The sequence below is a fragment of the Neolamprologus brichardi genome, chromosome 9 (assembly GCF_056152115.1).
Source record: "Neolamprologus brichardi isolate AB-2024 chromosome 9, ASM5615211v1, whole genome shotgun sequence".
Lineage (NCBI taxonomy): Eukaryota > Metazoa > Chordata > Actinopteri > Cichliformes > Cichlidae > Neolamprologus > Neolamprologus brichardi.
Window position 1 is genome coordinate 22,079,208 of NC_142112.1, and position 16,010 is coordinate 22,095,217.

The following is a 16,010-nucleotide window of genomic DNA, read 5'->3' on the forward strand; positions in this document are numbered from 1 at the left end:
TTCTCTTGAAGGCATATTGATCTCTCCTCTTAAGCTGAGCAGGGCCAGTGTGAGTGTTAAGTGCCAGGTCTCAGCAATGCCTAACCAGTTGTATTTCCTCTCTGCTGATTTACGGTCCTGCATCTCAGATAGAGCCAAGTAGAGTCCAACTATAAATACCACAGCCAGCAGCAGTTATGTACTTAAGCATGTGCAGAAATGCATATGGTCCATCTAATTTGGTCTAAGCCATAAAGGGAGACCCCAGAGGCTGTGCAGAAACACAGGTGCAGAGTTAGTGGCCTGACGGTGTGTGAGTGGTCCATCTAAGTCTTAACACTGTTCTGACAGCCACTGCACGAGGATATTAAATAGGAGCTCAATAAAATTTCAAAGTGTGTATAATTCCTAATTGTTTTAATTTGAATATGGTTTCTTTTAAAAAAAAATAGATTCAAAGTTTTTAAAGCATTGGGCTGCTTTATAGGACATCTAAAAACCACAATTAAGCATAATATTGTACTGAGTCTGCAGAGGCCACATGCCACAGGCCACAGCGTATAATGCGTGTTAGTGTGTGTGTATATCTGTGTGTGAATAGAGGCTGGACTGTGTTGATAGAGCTGGTGAGTGACGATTCAGGGGAAAGTCATAAAAAGAAAGAGGGCATGCCGAAGGGGTCAACAGGGATCAGTTTCCCCCTTATGTCTCTCTCTCTCTCTCTCTCTCTCTCTCTCTCTCCCTCGCCCTTTTTCCTCCAACCATTTTTTTCTGGATCAGCACTCTCTTGTTTTTGTTCACTGTTTTTTATATGAGTCCCAGAAATACTGAAGTTTCACTAAAAGACCTCCCTTCCCAACTTGCACGCGCAATTCTCTCGATCGATTGTCCCACACAAGCCATTTGTTATTAAGCTCTATTATAAAGGAAGGGTGTATGATTGTATGAACAGCACGATCTGTTTTCTATCATCAAAAATGCTCAGTATAGAATAATCCATACTGAGGAGATCTCAGCTCTATTAATTTTTTTTATTCTGGTTAGAAAAATCGTATTTCAGTATTTACAGAAATAAGCAAATACTTACTTTATTACAATTTGTAAAACAGAACAAATACTGGTTGTAATCAGTTAATAATAATATCCAATGTAATGGGGTTTTTTTTCAGTATCATACTCTGACAATACCAAACCTGTTATCATCTTTGAAATATAGCAGATTGGCCTCACTGAATGCCTTTGTGGCAGGGGATTGCATGTGGAGTTAATTGATGGTCTGAAGTGATGTGTATAATGAAGTCCACTGAGGCTGAGCGCATAGAGAAGACTGACAGCTCTGCTGTGGCTCGGGGTGTGAGTTTACTGTAGGTGTGCTGCTCTAGGCCGAACTCTAATGCTGAGCAGTATGTGGGAACCAGGGGCCTCTTTCTCGCTGGCCGAGCCCCCTGTGTTCCCCTCTCAGTGGGGTACGGGGGCTGCCGTCTCCCGCCTCCTTGGGTGAGAAAACAACCCTCCCAGTCTGGAGAATAAAGGCCATGGGGGCAAACCACTCACAGGGCAAGAGAGGGGGAGAGGTCTCTAAAGGTGGGAACATTTTAAATTAGTCCACTGATGCCTCTTTGCTCTGTGCAGCACACACTCACACACTCTAAACACGTGGAGCTATACCCACACACATATGGAAACGCATGCATACTATACGTAAGTGTATAATCAAACGCTGACATTCACTCACACATGCCTGTGTAACAATCCTGTAACACTGTAAGCTGACTACCTTTTATAGCTCCCAGCCTGCAGTCACAGGGTTGAAAACTCCTCTGTCACTTTCACCCAGGGGCTGCCTGTTAATGAGAGATGCTGTGAAACACACGGTTACCTTTTCCTACTGGCTGAAATGGCCCTCCAGAGCCTCTTATTGTGGAGCCTTTCTGTTGGTTTTATGTCCCACTTTAGAAATGCAGTCCTGTACTTGCAATTCTATATGACTGGTAGCTTTATTGTGTTTTTAGTGATAGTTTATTTCTTGGTGATTTTATTCCTGGGAAAGCAGGGCTGTGATGCTAGCTGTGATTTTCATTGCATCACAAAATTAAGTCATGCACTTGATCAGTTCCCAATTAGCACTACAGCAGAATTAGTGATTATTTGTATATTCATAGGAAATCAAAAACACAACACTGTCATCATGTTAGACACCTTTATAATAGCACATAAATCTGGGAAGATCTGCACCAGTAAAAAGCTTGGAAACCAGAAATTACAACTTTATTTTCTTTTTTTTTTAATTCATCAACTTTCAACATGCTGCCGAAACCAAACTACAACATTTTTATATGTGGTATATTTTGTCAGATGGGCTTCTTTGGGTCTGCGCACAGTGATGTGGTTATTTTAATCATTTGCTTGGCCACTGATGCTGCACTCAGACATAACTCCATCAGGTTTCAAGGCGGGGTTGATGGTGTGTTTTGGGAGGACTACAAACAGAAAGTGGTGGTTTCAAAGCCATCCTGTCAATCTTTGCTCCACAGAGGTCCACATCAACCCCATCCTCCACTATCCTCAAACAGCTGATTCATACACCACTAAGGGTTGAGGGTTCATGGAAAATATAACATTACGGTCTGGTGACAAATGAGGAAATTTTACAGGAGTTTTCTAGTCTTGCATTAAAAAGAAAGATGCAACACCTGCGCAACGTGATTTGTGTAGGAAGAGATAGGAAAGTGCACAGATTTGTCCAAACAACACACCACTCGGCAGGGATAAACTCCTTCACTACGGATTTGTTCATTGCTGGGGGAAAATGCTGAAATGACTGAGATTTGATATGGCATTTAATGTTGCTCTCCTTGAGGTGCAGTTTGGATTTGAAGTGCCAAAAATAAGAAATAATGAGGAGCAGCTCATCTATCACACAGAACTAATTTATACTTTTCGTTGCCTACCTGTGGGGTGTGCCTTTTTCCCTTCTTTCTTTTCTAACTTTAAGCTACAGAGCTCTAAAAAACATTTTGTTAAAATGCAGTTTGCTTCCCTCTGTGCCCCCTTTCCTGGTTGTTGGATTTTTTTAAACCAGCATAGACTTACCTGTGCTTTGTTTGGCACTGCTGTTTGAATTCCATGACTGTTCAAGCACAGATTGTGGATTGGAATGAAGTGGGTTTGAAGAACTCTCCCTTTGTTACCCACATCCTGTGTTTGACCCCCAGATAATCACAGGCCCCCCTCCCATCTGCACCCTCCTCACCCCCCTAGACAGGGGTGCCTTTGGTGGGAACATAGAAGGAAGTTGCTGGGGGTCACAGACCACTGGGGGGGGGGGGGGGGGGGGGGGGGGTGACAGCCTCTACCGGCAGAGTGTTGAGAACCTGCGAACCATGGATGAGCCTTTTTCACATGGCATTAGCCTGTAGGGTCACAGGGAATTTCGCGATGATGGCTGTTATCGCTCACACTGTGGTGTGGGGTGGGTGGCCAAAACACACAGCTCACCTGAGAGAGAAGATGAGATAGGGGGAGAGAGGGGGCGGCTTGGATCTAAAAAGTGGACCCTATTGTGTGGCAGTGACCTAGACCTTCATCGGGGGGGGGAATGGTCAAAGAGGGAGTAAACATGGTCCTTTCTGTGTTTTGGTAGCATGCATTGCAGAGTTACCCCGTCTTTCTTCTCCCTACCTCTGACTGCTGCAGTCACCACTCTGAGCTCGATCCAGGGCTACAGGAAGACTCATGCCGTCATCACTGATTGCTTAATGACAGATGCCAAGGGAACAAAGAGGGCTCTGATAACTTCCTCCCCAGTGAAAGGTTTTCAGCAGACTAGTGGAAAGACAGACAGAAAAAGGAAGAGAGAGTGAATGATGCCGAGATGGAAGCATCCTGTCTTCAATTCGGTTTTTTTTTTAGTTTGCGTTTTCTTCTTTCCTGTACAGATGAAAACTGCTCGGTAGCTGAATGAACTCTGATAAAAGAAAAGAACGCCACTGATGAATTTCACAGAAAGACTTGGTGTTTGCATAAGGAGCAATTGCTTCTGGTGGAGGGTCTTCACTTCTTAGTACAGTAGGAACATCTGGTGTAAGTTAGCAGTGATTGTAGGTTTTAGAAAGACCACTGTTTGCTTGGTGAGGGAAGAACAGGGGGATTCAGTGGAAAAGAGGTGTTCAAAAGGTTCTAAGAAATTCTGACTGCCCCTCAATGTGCCACCGTCATGAAAGCCTGTCAGTCTATAGTTAGGATTATACAAACAAAATATTTTTTCTTCTAAGGCTTCAAGCGACAGCAAGTTCAAGACCCTATAATTTATTAACTTTATGAAGTCCTGCACGACTGCAAATAAACTGCTCCTTCATAATGTGGCAATATATAAGTCATAAATTATTATGGTCATGTGATTAAGTACATTTTTTTATTTGCCCTCTTTTGACTGAATTTTCACAAACTATTGTAAAATCCACAGCCTGCTAGTGTTTCCTTCGTTCTGTCGTCTTCGACCTGCTCTGTTCATGGCCCTGTGGTGTTTATGAGGCCTTCAGAAGTGGCTCCTAATGAGTATGTGTAAGAGTTACTGTACGACATTACCCACAGCTACCTCCTCTATTAGCTTTCCCAGGGAGCCAGTGCAGAGGTTTATGCCAGCCCCAGCTGGGAAACGTAATTGTTGAGTTGAGTCTTCTCATTCATCCAGCAACCCAAAATCCACACACGCACACACACACACACACCAAAAAAGCCTTTTCATCTATTAATAAAGCATTGTAACATAATCAAAAAGCTATGTAAACATTTCAGAAACAATGAAGTTCAAATGGTGCAGACATTTAAACTCCAAAACCCTGTATTTTTCTTGGCCCCTTTGAATGTTTAACACTTTACATTTGTTGGGGTTTGATGTGTTTATTAGGTTAAATGTTTGGACCCATCCATGAAAAATCATTCGTAATCAGGCAGCAGGTACAATGGCTCCAGTTTGGCCTAATTACAGAGACGTATTAATGTGCTTCATGCCATAGTGAAGTATCGCTTGTACGACCTAAAATAGCTCCATTATTAACGTGCTAACAGTGTTCTCAGATATGCTTTGATACACGCTCGGTGTCATACTCTGAAAGAAAACATTACAAGTGAAGAATATAGGGAGCTGTTTTAAACAAGGCTCAATAAAGTGGGATAGAATTTTGTAACCAACTCAGTGAAATTGGTGGCAGAAGCTGCTCATCAGCCTATTGTGTCTGCTTCGTGAGCAGATCATTACTAGATAACAAAAGCATTCCAGTCACTTACGTTGAAATGGGAGGTCTTTAAAACGAAGCTTAATGAGGGTAATGAGGTTAACCCAGGATGCTGTTTTTGTTTTCTGAAACAAGCACACACGCCTCTACTGCTTACAGAATTACGTGGAACAATATGCCTGGGTTGAGAGCTATTCTCTGGAAAATTTGGGGATTATTTGTGAACACAAATTGTCTACAAGTTTGTTGGCAACAGACCCTCAAGCTGGGACAAATTGTCGAGTTCTTCAACTGCCAGCGAGTGTCTGGAAACAGATTAGGCCGACAGAGCAACAAGTCCCCACTTGCAACCCATGTCAGTTGGCAGTTCATCTTCTGAAACACATTGCTTCAAACTCACTCCATGTGAGGTCACTTTGGACTCTATCCCCCAGCCTTTACCCGTTTCTCTTCTCCATCTCCACCTCTCTACCCTTCCACCCCCTTATCGGGGTGCCAGAGCCCCAGAGAGGAGGGGAGAGGGTCACGGGGTCAAAGTCTTTTCCTCTTTGGATCTCGGGGCTTGCTGGGAGAGGCTTGGCGAGAGAATGGCTGCATTAGAGCTGGGGTTGGGGGTCAAGATTTTAATTCTGTTAAAGAACAGCTGGTTTGAGTTTTTCTTCACGTCGCTCTTCCCTCCCTCTCTCCACAAATCCAGGGAGATGAAAAATTTGTTCAGATGGGAACCAGTAAAATAAAAAAGGTTTACGGTCCAAAGCCCTTACCCTTACCCTGCTCTAGCATTAGGGAGGAATGTAATAACGTCAGCATTTGGCCTCAGTTAGACTGACTTAAAACAAGGAAGTCCTTTCTAGGTTTTGGTGTCTTAACAGCCGGATGAAACTTAATTAAAAAGCTCAAAAAGTTTTGAGGGATTTTTCATACTTGAGACCAGAGGAATTCACTTCCTCGTGTTTCATTTTTCTTGAGAAATTATTAACATAACTTTAAACAGGTGAGACAAACTTTTTTGGCAATTGCGTAACCACTTTAAAATCTTTAGCCTTCCTAAAAAATGAGAAGACATACGAAATCATGGTGGATCAAGTGCTCTCTCTGTTATTCACACTGGATTAAAACTGACTGAAACAAATTTAGAAGTAACATAACATGAATTTCAAACCTTTTTCCTCTTATCTAGGCTATTGCTGAACCTCCTTATGGCAAAATTGCTAACCACACAACATCAAAGAAAAAAAATAGCAGCTGAGCTACTTTGTTTTTCTTTGCCCCACATGTCATATGCTTATCTAGATGCCAAGGCAGGACTCCCTCACCTTTCGCCACTGATGGGGTGGAAAGAGGGCAGGAAGGAGGAGGCACTAGAGGGCTCCCATAAATGGAAAACTAATAACAGATTTTATTTTAGTCTGCTTTCTCCTGCGCTCTTTTACCGGTTGGCTGGCTCACTAGCCCTGGGGCTGTGTTGGTGTGTGGCGCAGCAGCAATCAGAGGTCATAATTTCATTGGCGGTTAGCATCAGGTTCAATTTTTCTAGTAGGTTACATTTACCAAAGTCTGGATTGTGTTACTGTGTACCGGTAGAATCAGTGCAGGGCTGCAGAATCCTGCTACCTTTCCAAGAGGAGCCAGGCACCCCCAAAGGGGAAAAGGAGTGTGCGCATATGTTTGGAGATGGACACACACAGAGACACATACACATGCACAAACCATTAGGGCCAAGATGCTTGTACTAGCTAGCTCTAGTCCTTCTACTATGTAGAGTGTGTGTGTATATATATATATATATATATATATATATATGTGTGTGTGTGTGTGTCTGTTCATCTGTAATCTTATACATAGAGGAGGAAACCTGGCGAGTGTTTACAGTTTCTTGATTGAGGCTTATTGGTTATGTGCAGGAGTGTCCACATCTTTAGATGTCTTTTAGGCTGATGGTACAGTTTATTTTTATTTAGACCTTTGAGCTGCTGCATAGTAAATCAAAAAGGGGAAGAGCTAATTCAAAAGGAAATGGGGAGGCTGAATGTCTACAGGGAGCACAAAAAATACTGGGAACATACAGGAAGTGTCCCGCATTACACAATTAAGTGATTGTTTTGTGTATTTTAGGAATGTGACCAGGTGCACATCGACGATGTGTCCTCTGACGACAACGGCCAGGATCTAAGGTACAGCAGTGATTCATAGTTAGTCAACAAGAAATGCATCATATGCTCGGCCGCCACGAACAGTGAAACAGTTTTGTGCTAACACATTCTTTCTCTGCCCTTATTTTAGCACGTATAACTTCAGCGCTGATGGTTTCCATGCAGCAGCTACCAGTGCCAACCTATGTCTGGCCACAGGCGTACGGGGAGGCGTGGACTGGATGAGAAAGCTGGCCTTCCGCTACAGACGAGTAAAAGAAATTTACACCACCTACAAAAATAACGTTGGAGGTAATCCCCGGCAAGCAGAGCTGCCCTGTACTGATTTTTTGAGTAGAAATGACTTTGCAGATGTACGTTCCCTCATTATGTGCGTGTTTGTGTGAGGGTACGCTCATGTTGGTACGTGCGTTCTAAAAGCACACATGCCCCCACCACTTGGTCAGGGTAAATTTTGAAAACTTCGCTGGTATTCGGGGGGCCCGTCCAACCTAAACAATGTTACCCTGCGTTTCAGGTCTGCTGGGCCCGGCCAAAAGGGAAGCCTGGTTGCAATTGCGAGCAGAAATTGAAGCCTTGACGGACTCCTGGTTAACACTGGCACTGAAAGCACTAACATTAATCCACTCAAGGTAGGACTCCAGTGAGGAAAATTTTACACAGTCCCATACCGCAGATATATAAATTTGTATGTGGTGTGGAGTACCCCATACTCCCACATTATTAGGAAAACAGCAACGCTATGCATTTGTCTTTTTTAGACAGTCTTTATCTGCTCGTTTAGAAAAATACGTGTGCTAGGAGATCCGACTTGAAAAAGGAGCTGAAACGCAATCCTTCATTGCAGGACACTATTTAAAGAACTGATTCATTGCAGTGTCTTTATTTTCTGCACACTGTGTTTTCTTTTGTCCTCCCACAGAGTGATTTTGAATGATGTCACCTCTTTTTCTGCTCCTCTGTCTTTGTTACTGCAGGTCAAACTGTGTGAATATCTTGGTGACCACCACGCAGCTCATCCCTGCCCTGGCTAAGGTCCTGCTCTACGGATTGGGAATTGTCTTTCCTATCGAGAATATTTATAGTGCAACCAAAATAGGTAAAGACTGCATTCTGAAATAGCTTGTTTGTTTTATTTTGTATGTGGCTTTGAGACACAAATGTCGATTTATTTATTTTTACCCCGGTCAGGTAAAAACAGTTACAACATACATGCTGCTAAAGTGACAGGACTGAGGCACGGACGGGGTGGGAGATTGAGTCACCGGAGAGGGTTGATGTTCTTGTGTGAAGGAGTAGTCCCAATCAGCCTAGGATTATTTTCTTGGAGCTGGGCCTGTGCTGGGCCTCTTCAGGCCTCTCCTGCTCAATCTCTGCATATGAAACCACTTCTGCACATTTATGTCATTCCAGCGCAACAGGGCCCCGTCCTCTTCCTCCTCCTCCTCCTGCTTTTACCTCCTCACTTTCCCCTTTTTCTTTCTTTCTTTTTTTTTTTTTTTACTGTTTTAAATGCAAAATAAACATCAAGTTTCACTCTTGCATCAATATCTGACCCATCAGCTAAGAGTTCAGGGAGAGAAAGAGACACAGTGGAGCACAGTGGTCTTCAAAACCAGACCCTGTAGCAGGACTGATTTGCCGGTTTGTTCTAGATTTAAAGAGGAGAGGGGAAAAGTTAATGCTTTTAAGATTGTCTTTATCTGGGGGACAATCTTATCACATCTCCTTCCTGAACCCACTGTTTACACTCTTCCCTTCTTTGTAGATTTGGTGTTTTAAAGAGGCTCTTGTCACCCTCGGCTCCTAAATCAACTTTGAGCGTGTGTGTGCCTGCATATCTTTTTTGCATCCACGTAATGCTTTACTAAGAAACTGCCCTCGACTTCTTCACAGGGAAGGAGAGCTGCTTTGAGAGAGTAATTCAACGGTTCGGGAGGAAAGTTGTTTACATTGTTGTTGGAGATGGGGTAGAAGAGGAGCAAGGCTCAAAAAAGGTAAGAGGTTTTAAAATAATAGATAAAGTAAACAACATGCACACTTGTATGTCTTTAGGGTATATTTACATGGTGAAAACAACCATGAGAACCACATAAAGTGTGGAGCAAAGAACTCGTGAGTAGTTTTCATAAGGTCAGGAGTTCATTGTGAGGGAACACCGAACATACCTGCCATACTTTTCCAAAGAAAGGAATCAGCGCTCCGGCTTTCCTTCTCAAGAGTCTTTGCTTTGCTTTCATTTGTTTATCCTCTTATACGGCATCCAAGCACAAGAGAGAAAGTCTGTAGTGTGTAATCAGCCCTCTTCCTCCACCATCTCAGGTTTACAGAGCAGGGGAGGGGAGAGATGGCATAATTATATATTCCTGCTTGGTGCTCTGAGCAGTGTGAATGCTGTATGTGTAACGCTAGACAAGCCCTTTCAGGCATGTTGAAGGCGCATCGTAAATAGAGCGCACATAAAGGCGACTTAAATCATTGTTGATGAAATTAGAATATTTACTGCAATGACAAGCCTGTTAGCACGAGATGGATCAAGGAGGGCTCGCTGCCGACCTCCGCCCACGCTCTTGCAGGAAGCATGACAGTATCTGTTCAGATGAATTTGATGTCTCGCTGGGTTTTTTTTCTCTTCCCCATTTTTTTATGTTACTTGTTGGCTCTTGCTCCAGATCTTGTGCATTCAGCATTCCTGTCAGGTTTGGATGTAAAGCAAATGCTGCATGTGAGACTCACACAGCAAACACGCTCTTTAGCAAATTAATCAGCGGCTCAGGAGAATACTTCCCTGACAGTTATGGTGAGCCGCCGTGTCACGCTGAAGACATTGAGTTTCCCTTTGAAAGTCCTCCAGCTCCTTCTTCACCTGTTTCTCCGTAAACAGAGCAAAAGCACGAGGACCGACGCAGAGCGATTAGGCAGCTATTAGAGAGAAGTAAGAGCCTTTACCCTGGATAAAAGCGTAAAGCAATAGCTCTGTGTTATGAAAAGGCGAACACGCCCTGGGAATGTGGTCTTGAGGGATGATTGTGGAAAAAGATGCAAATATTTTTACTCAGCTTTGAGTTGTTGGAGAGTGACATTGATGGAAGAATAAGGTGTTTTTTTTCCCTCCATTTGAGTGGTGCAAGTCCCGCGACATGCCATGCAGTAAAAGGTTTCTGTGTCAACATCAGAGAGAAGGTGAAATAACACAACAATTTCACCCGTCAGGAGGCGCATATCAGACGTGACACATCGTGGAACTACAAAAGCAAAAGTCTGAAACTTCTCCCTGTTCTCGTTCCTTCACTTACAAAAAAAGAAAGAAAGAAAGAAAAAATTCACAATCCCTGTCTTCAGTTATTGCCTTCGCTTGGGAGAGACAGCAGAGATAACATCGCCAGCTTTTAAACTTAAAAGCAAAGACAATTTACAAAACAAAAAGCAAAAGAGCTTTTTAAGGGTCAGTGCAGGCTCTCCTAAGCGGAACATACGCCTGGGAGAGGCCATACCTTTGATAAGGGGAGGGTAATGGGCTCCACACACTGAGGAGCTGAGGACTCTACCTGACAAGCTCCTTTCATTCTCTACGACTCAGGTTTCTCCCCCCATCCTTTGCCTGGGAACAACAGCTCATTTGCACTGTCCTAAACACACACTGGCAGGCAGGAGGTTCATTCAAAAGACACTGTGGGGAGTTCATTTCTGTTCAAGTTAAAGACAGTCAGTGCATTAGTCTGGTGGTATAAAACTCCACTTTGATGCAGCAAAGAAATTAGTTACAGGTACAGATGTACAATTTGACTGCGCTGACTTATGCACAAGGGAGCAAGAGGAGTAGGTGGGGTGCGTTAATGATATGATTGCTTTTCCTGGTGAGTGGACCAGGCTTGCTTCATTCACTAAACATATTACCACAGTATAAAGAATAAGAAATCAGTTTAGAAGGCCTGCAAGTGTTGGTCTGTCCAATTCTAACAATGTGTGTTCAATGTTAAAGGCTGACTAAAAAGTATATATTTTGTCCATAACTTATTCCAAAATGAATTGATATGATTTGCAATCATAAAAAGAAACAAATGCACTCATCTTTTAATAAACTAAAAGGATTGATAAATATTTTGCTCATTAACATCTTTTTTTAGCAATTTTACTCTTTTATACTCTAAGGTGCATTTTCCTGATTGGAATAGAAGTCATTTTTATTCATGTAAATGGCTAAAAAGATCATTTTAAAAAACGGATTAATTTGTTTTTTAATTCGTTTGAGAATTTTGAGTTTTGTGTTTAACAAAACTAAAAATATGCTTTTTCTTCCACCCACAGCACAACATGCCCTTCTGGAGGATCTCCAGCCATTCAGACCTCATGGCCCTCCACCATGCTCTAGACCTGGAGTACTTGTAGCACCACACCACCAACGTGTACCCCCTGCTCCGCTTCGGCACACCACACAACCTTTCACCTTCGCCCTCCAGCCCCATCCCACGCTTGCCACGGACCCCACAGCTCAGAAAAAAAAAAGACAAAAAAACAAACAAAAAAAACAGCCGTGTTGCTGTGCTGCCTGGCGTCTGTCTGTCACTACATAGGAAGAAAAGAAGAGGAGAACGGAAAAAAGACTGAGCACACGGTTAATGTGCTGACATACGGTCACACATCGTCTTAACCCTAAACTCTTTCCTTCTTTCTTTTTTCCGGCGAAGCGAAGGAGAGAGAGAGAAAGAGAGAGCGAGGTGAATTTACGGCGCTGCAGCTGCTTGCCCTGGTTACTGTGAATTGGCCGCTTTCTGAAGCTGTCAAAGTGTTTTACAGCCCCCTGTTTGTGCCGGGACTCTGTCAGGGTTCACACCTGTGAGGAGAGCAGAGCTACTGATGGCCTCGCCTCGCTTCGCCTCACTTCGCCCCAGAACTCAGTTACAGCGAACTGCAGGGCCCACAGCTACTGGTGGGGACTTTTCTGCGTCCCTCTGGCTCGCCCCACGTCTGCTCTTCGCCTCCGCTTTATTTCTGTTCCTCTGTTCACCCACTTCGTAGCCTCCCCTTGGCTGTGGGGCAGAAAGACAAAGCAAGTGCTCCTCTGTAAAGCGTCGGCCTGGGAGCTCTGTGCTTCTTATTTATGAACAGACACTTTGTGAGTGGCACCGCGCCACTGAGAAGGTACCTCGATGATAAAAGACTCGTGCCTTTCACAAAGTACTATTGATTTCCACCGCAGCGAGAGGAAGACTTTTATGGAAGAGAGAAGAAAAGGGGGTTTTCTAATAATTTAAGAAAATTACAAAAAACTTTATTTACAATGCTGAGACAATCATGTACAGAGGAAATCTTTTGTGTGTGTGTGTGTGTGTGTGTCTAAGTTTGTAATCACTGGACTATTCCTTCCTATATTCATTTTAGGTACATGCTCTTGAAAGATGGCAATGCTTTTTCATTGAAGTTTAAAAGAAAAGGCATCCCATCGCACATAAGCTTGTGCGAGGACGCCTGAAAGTGTTGATGTGTTAAAGTTACGTTCGATAAACAAAATATGTAGATATTGGGATTTTGTGATAAATTGTTTTGTCAAGACCAAAAGCATGGATGTCAAGTGTCAAGGACCTTTCTTTTCACTCTGTGATGTTTTCTCGTCCTTACAGGAAACTTCAGTCACACACTTTATATAGAACAACAGGTCTCTTCTTACTATACGACACATATATCAAAGGGAAAATATACATTGTTTTTTTTTTCTTTAGTTATGCAGGAAGGTAGCTCACAACATTGTGTCCTTATGGCATTTCACCAGCTTGCAGCCCTAACCCCATATATTCAAAGGCAAACACAATTCTGACGAGGGTTTTGGATACGGCAGACGGGAATTTCTGAGAGCCATTTTAATGTCAAATTTGAATAAATCTGATGTTTGAAAAAAACAAACAAAAAAGCAGGCTTGAATAGGTTTTATTATCTTTTATACAAGCACTATAACAACTCTTGTACAGCAAGCGTAATTTTGTATACTGTAGTGTTTTTATTTCGACTTTGAGAATACATTCTGTGTCCCTCTTTTGAAGCAGCTGAAGTACACGAAGCCCTTTTTCGTAGCACTTCTGCATCTGTGGACGGGGAAACCATAATTAGCATTGAGAGAAAAGCCACTAACTTCGAGAGGTTTGTGAACATACAGGACATGTGCTATCGACTGTGAATTTCTTAAACAGAAACCGACTCGTTCTGTTTCTAATTTCTTTCCCTCCTTTGCACATGATCACTGTTGTCCTTTTACATTTCAATTCAAATCCTTCTCTCTTCTGACGTACCCCTCCCCCCAGCCCCGGCAATCACACGGGGTATCTACATATTGCTGCTAGATCAAGGTAATGGTAGGTAAATAGAGGAAATGTTTTATAGATTCATACAGCACGCTTTTTTTTAATTATGTTGCAATCATAAATGCAAACTGGAAATACTTTACACTACATGGGCCTCATTGTGGAAAAAAAACGCAAAAGATTGTCGTGTCTGCAAATTATGTGTACAGATGTTTTTGACATTATTATTTGATTGTGTTTAAATTAATAAAACTGATTTGTGAACTGTTACACTTTGCTGACATTTTGTTCCCTTTTCTTTAAAACTACAACTTAAAATTTAACATTTTTGTTTTTTGAAGAGCAACATTACTGCCCCCCCCACAACCACCATGACTAACCACCAGTGTCCAGATTGACACAGATGCCATAGGGTTCAGACACTAATCCTACCAGGAAGTAAACAGAAACCGGAGCTCTTACAAGTCTAGACCAAACAACAGCCCATACCCTTTACACACACATGCTAATCACATCCCTTTATTAATCTTCCCCATGACTACAACAATGACTTTTTTTTTAACACATCAAAGCCACATATGAATTTAGACATGTCTTTGTGACTGTTAGAGTATAACATAACATTAGGATTCTCTAAATGCCTGCGTCTTAAGTGTCTCTTAAAACATTCTTTACACTGTTTTTGATTGCATCTCTGTTAAAGGCACAGTTCAACCCCAAATCCAAGTTATATATTTTTCTGCTGAGAAGACGAAAACCTGTATAAACTGTCTTACTTGCATGCTTTGTTATGTTATTAGCACCTTAATGTGGGAACTATTGTCTGTATTCTGTCTACAAAAGTGAAGGAGGATAGCAGAGGATGCCAGAGATAAAATAGATGGATGCAGATGATCTGCTGTGGCGACCCCTAAAGGGACCAGCCGAAGGAAGAAGTCTACATCCACGATCCAGGCGAGCTAGCATTACATCTCAGTCAAGGAGGATCCCATTCATTTGTCCGTTCTCAGAACATCTGGTCACTGGTTTCACGCTTCCTTTTGCAAAGTTCTTTGGTACGCTCCCTCTCGCAGCCTGAGATCATCTAATCAAAGGCTGTAGTTAGTCCCACGAACTCGTTTTAAGACCAGAGGTGATAGATCTTTTAGAGGGGTGGCCCCCAGGTTGTGGAATGCTCTCCCTCCATCATTACGTTGCCTTGATTGTATTTATTCTTTTAAAAAGCAGCTTAATTAGGTTGGCTTTTAGTTAGATTTGTGCTGTATGTTTGATTATTAATGTATTCTATGTATTTCTGCTTTATATTACTGTGAAGCACTTTGTGTTTTTTATCCTGTGAAAAGTGCTATATAAATAAATTGATTTGATTTGATTTGATTTTGTAGAAAGAAAATAGTTCCTAATATGTAAAGATTAAGGGTGTCCCTTTCATCTGAGCTGAAGGTAGCTAGCTGACTGCTTGTTTTAGGGAGGCGACAAAAAAGTTTGTAGATTTTTTTGGTGCTTCCAACACCACAAGAAAAGAGTCAAAGATTTCTATAGCCCCAAAACTGGACAAGCCACAAAAACACTCTAGATGGCTAGCATACATGGCAGCTCAGCAGAAAAAATGCACATTTGATATGGGGGTGAATTTCTCCTTAATTTGATTTTTTTTTTTCATTCCTGTGAGAAAGTTTACTTGATACCTTCAACAATATATAACATGCATCATGCATGTTTGAGTCTCTGGAACCTGAGCCAAAATATAACCTAATATTTAGAATGCTGTAGTTCTATCTTAATAGCCTAACGGAGCCTCCATGCATAATTTACGCTTATCAAACCACTCCAATTCAAAGAGAGCTGAGTTAGTTTAAATAACATATGAAAAATATTTATGAGCATCATTTTATGAGGTGGTCACAGCTAAGACAGTCCAGTGTGTTACACTAGCCTGGACAGGGAAGAAAGTGTCTGGCCTCCAAAACCACGGTGGGAGAATTAAGCATGCATGGAATTTTATTTAGAGCCACATGGCCCGTTTAATATCCAGATCAATTATGTCTTCAGATGGAGAGGGAGTGATGGCCAGGGAGAGGCATGTGTGTCTGCCAGGCTGGACAAAGCAAGTCGGGGCGCTGCCATCGGAATGCACCAGCACAATGACCTCTAATGTGCTTTTCCCACTTCTGAACAGCTGAAAGACTAAGTGGTGTCTGAGGTCCCGACTGGATTTCTCTTTCGAGGAGCGGAGCGCTGCTCTCTCACAGAATAGAGGTCTGTTCTCTTTGATAAGTTTTCCCGATGTTCAGAGACCTGGCAGAACTAGTCAGACACAACCAGACCAGACATTTTGAGAAAGA

At 42.5% G+C, this 16,010-nt stretch overlaps 1 protein-coding gene across 9 annotated transcripts in view; it reads left to right on the forward strand.

Annotated features, from left to right (window-relative positions):
- eya1 (EYA transcriptional coactivator and phosphatase 1) overlaps positions 1-14,146 on the forward strand; it is a 62,871-nt gene extending 48,725 nt beyond the window's left edge. For 2 of the 9 annotated variants that reach the window (XM_035909410.2, XM_035909407.2), the window contains exons 13-18: positions 7,332-7,390; positions 7,500-7,660; positions 7,887-8,001; positions 8,347-8,468; positions 9,266-9,366; positions 11,678-14,144. In XM_035909410.2, coding sequence (XP_035765303.1) covers positions 7,332-7,390; positions 7,500-7,660; positions 7,887-8,001; positions 8,347-8,468; positions 9,266-9,366; positions 11,678-11,758 — 639 coding nt within the window. In that variant the 3' untranslated portion in view covers positions 11,759-14,144. Of the gene's footprint in view, positions 1-7,331; positions 7,391-7,499; positions 7,661-7,886; positions 8,002-8,346; positions 8,469-9,265; positions 9,367-11,677 lie in introns of all 9 variants that reach the window. The other 7 variants (XM_087846115.1, XM_035909409.2, XM_035909413.2 and 4 more) reach the window with 5 other exon arrangements.
- Positions 14,147-16,010: the final 1,864 nt, after the last annotated feature.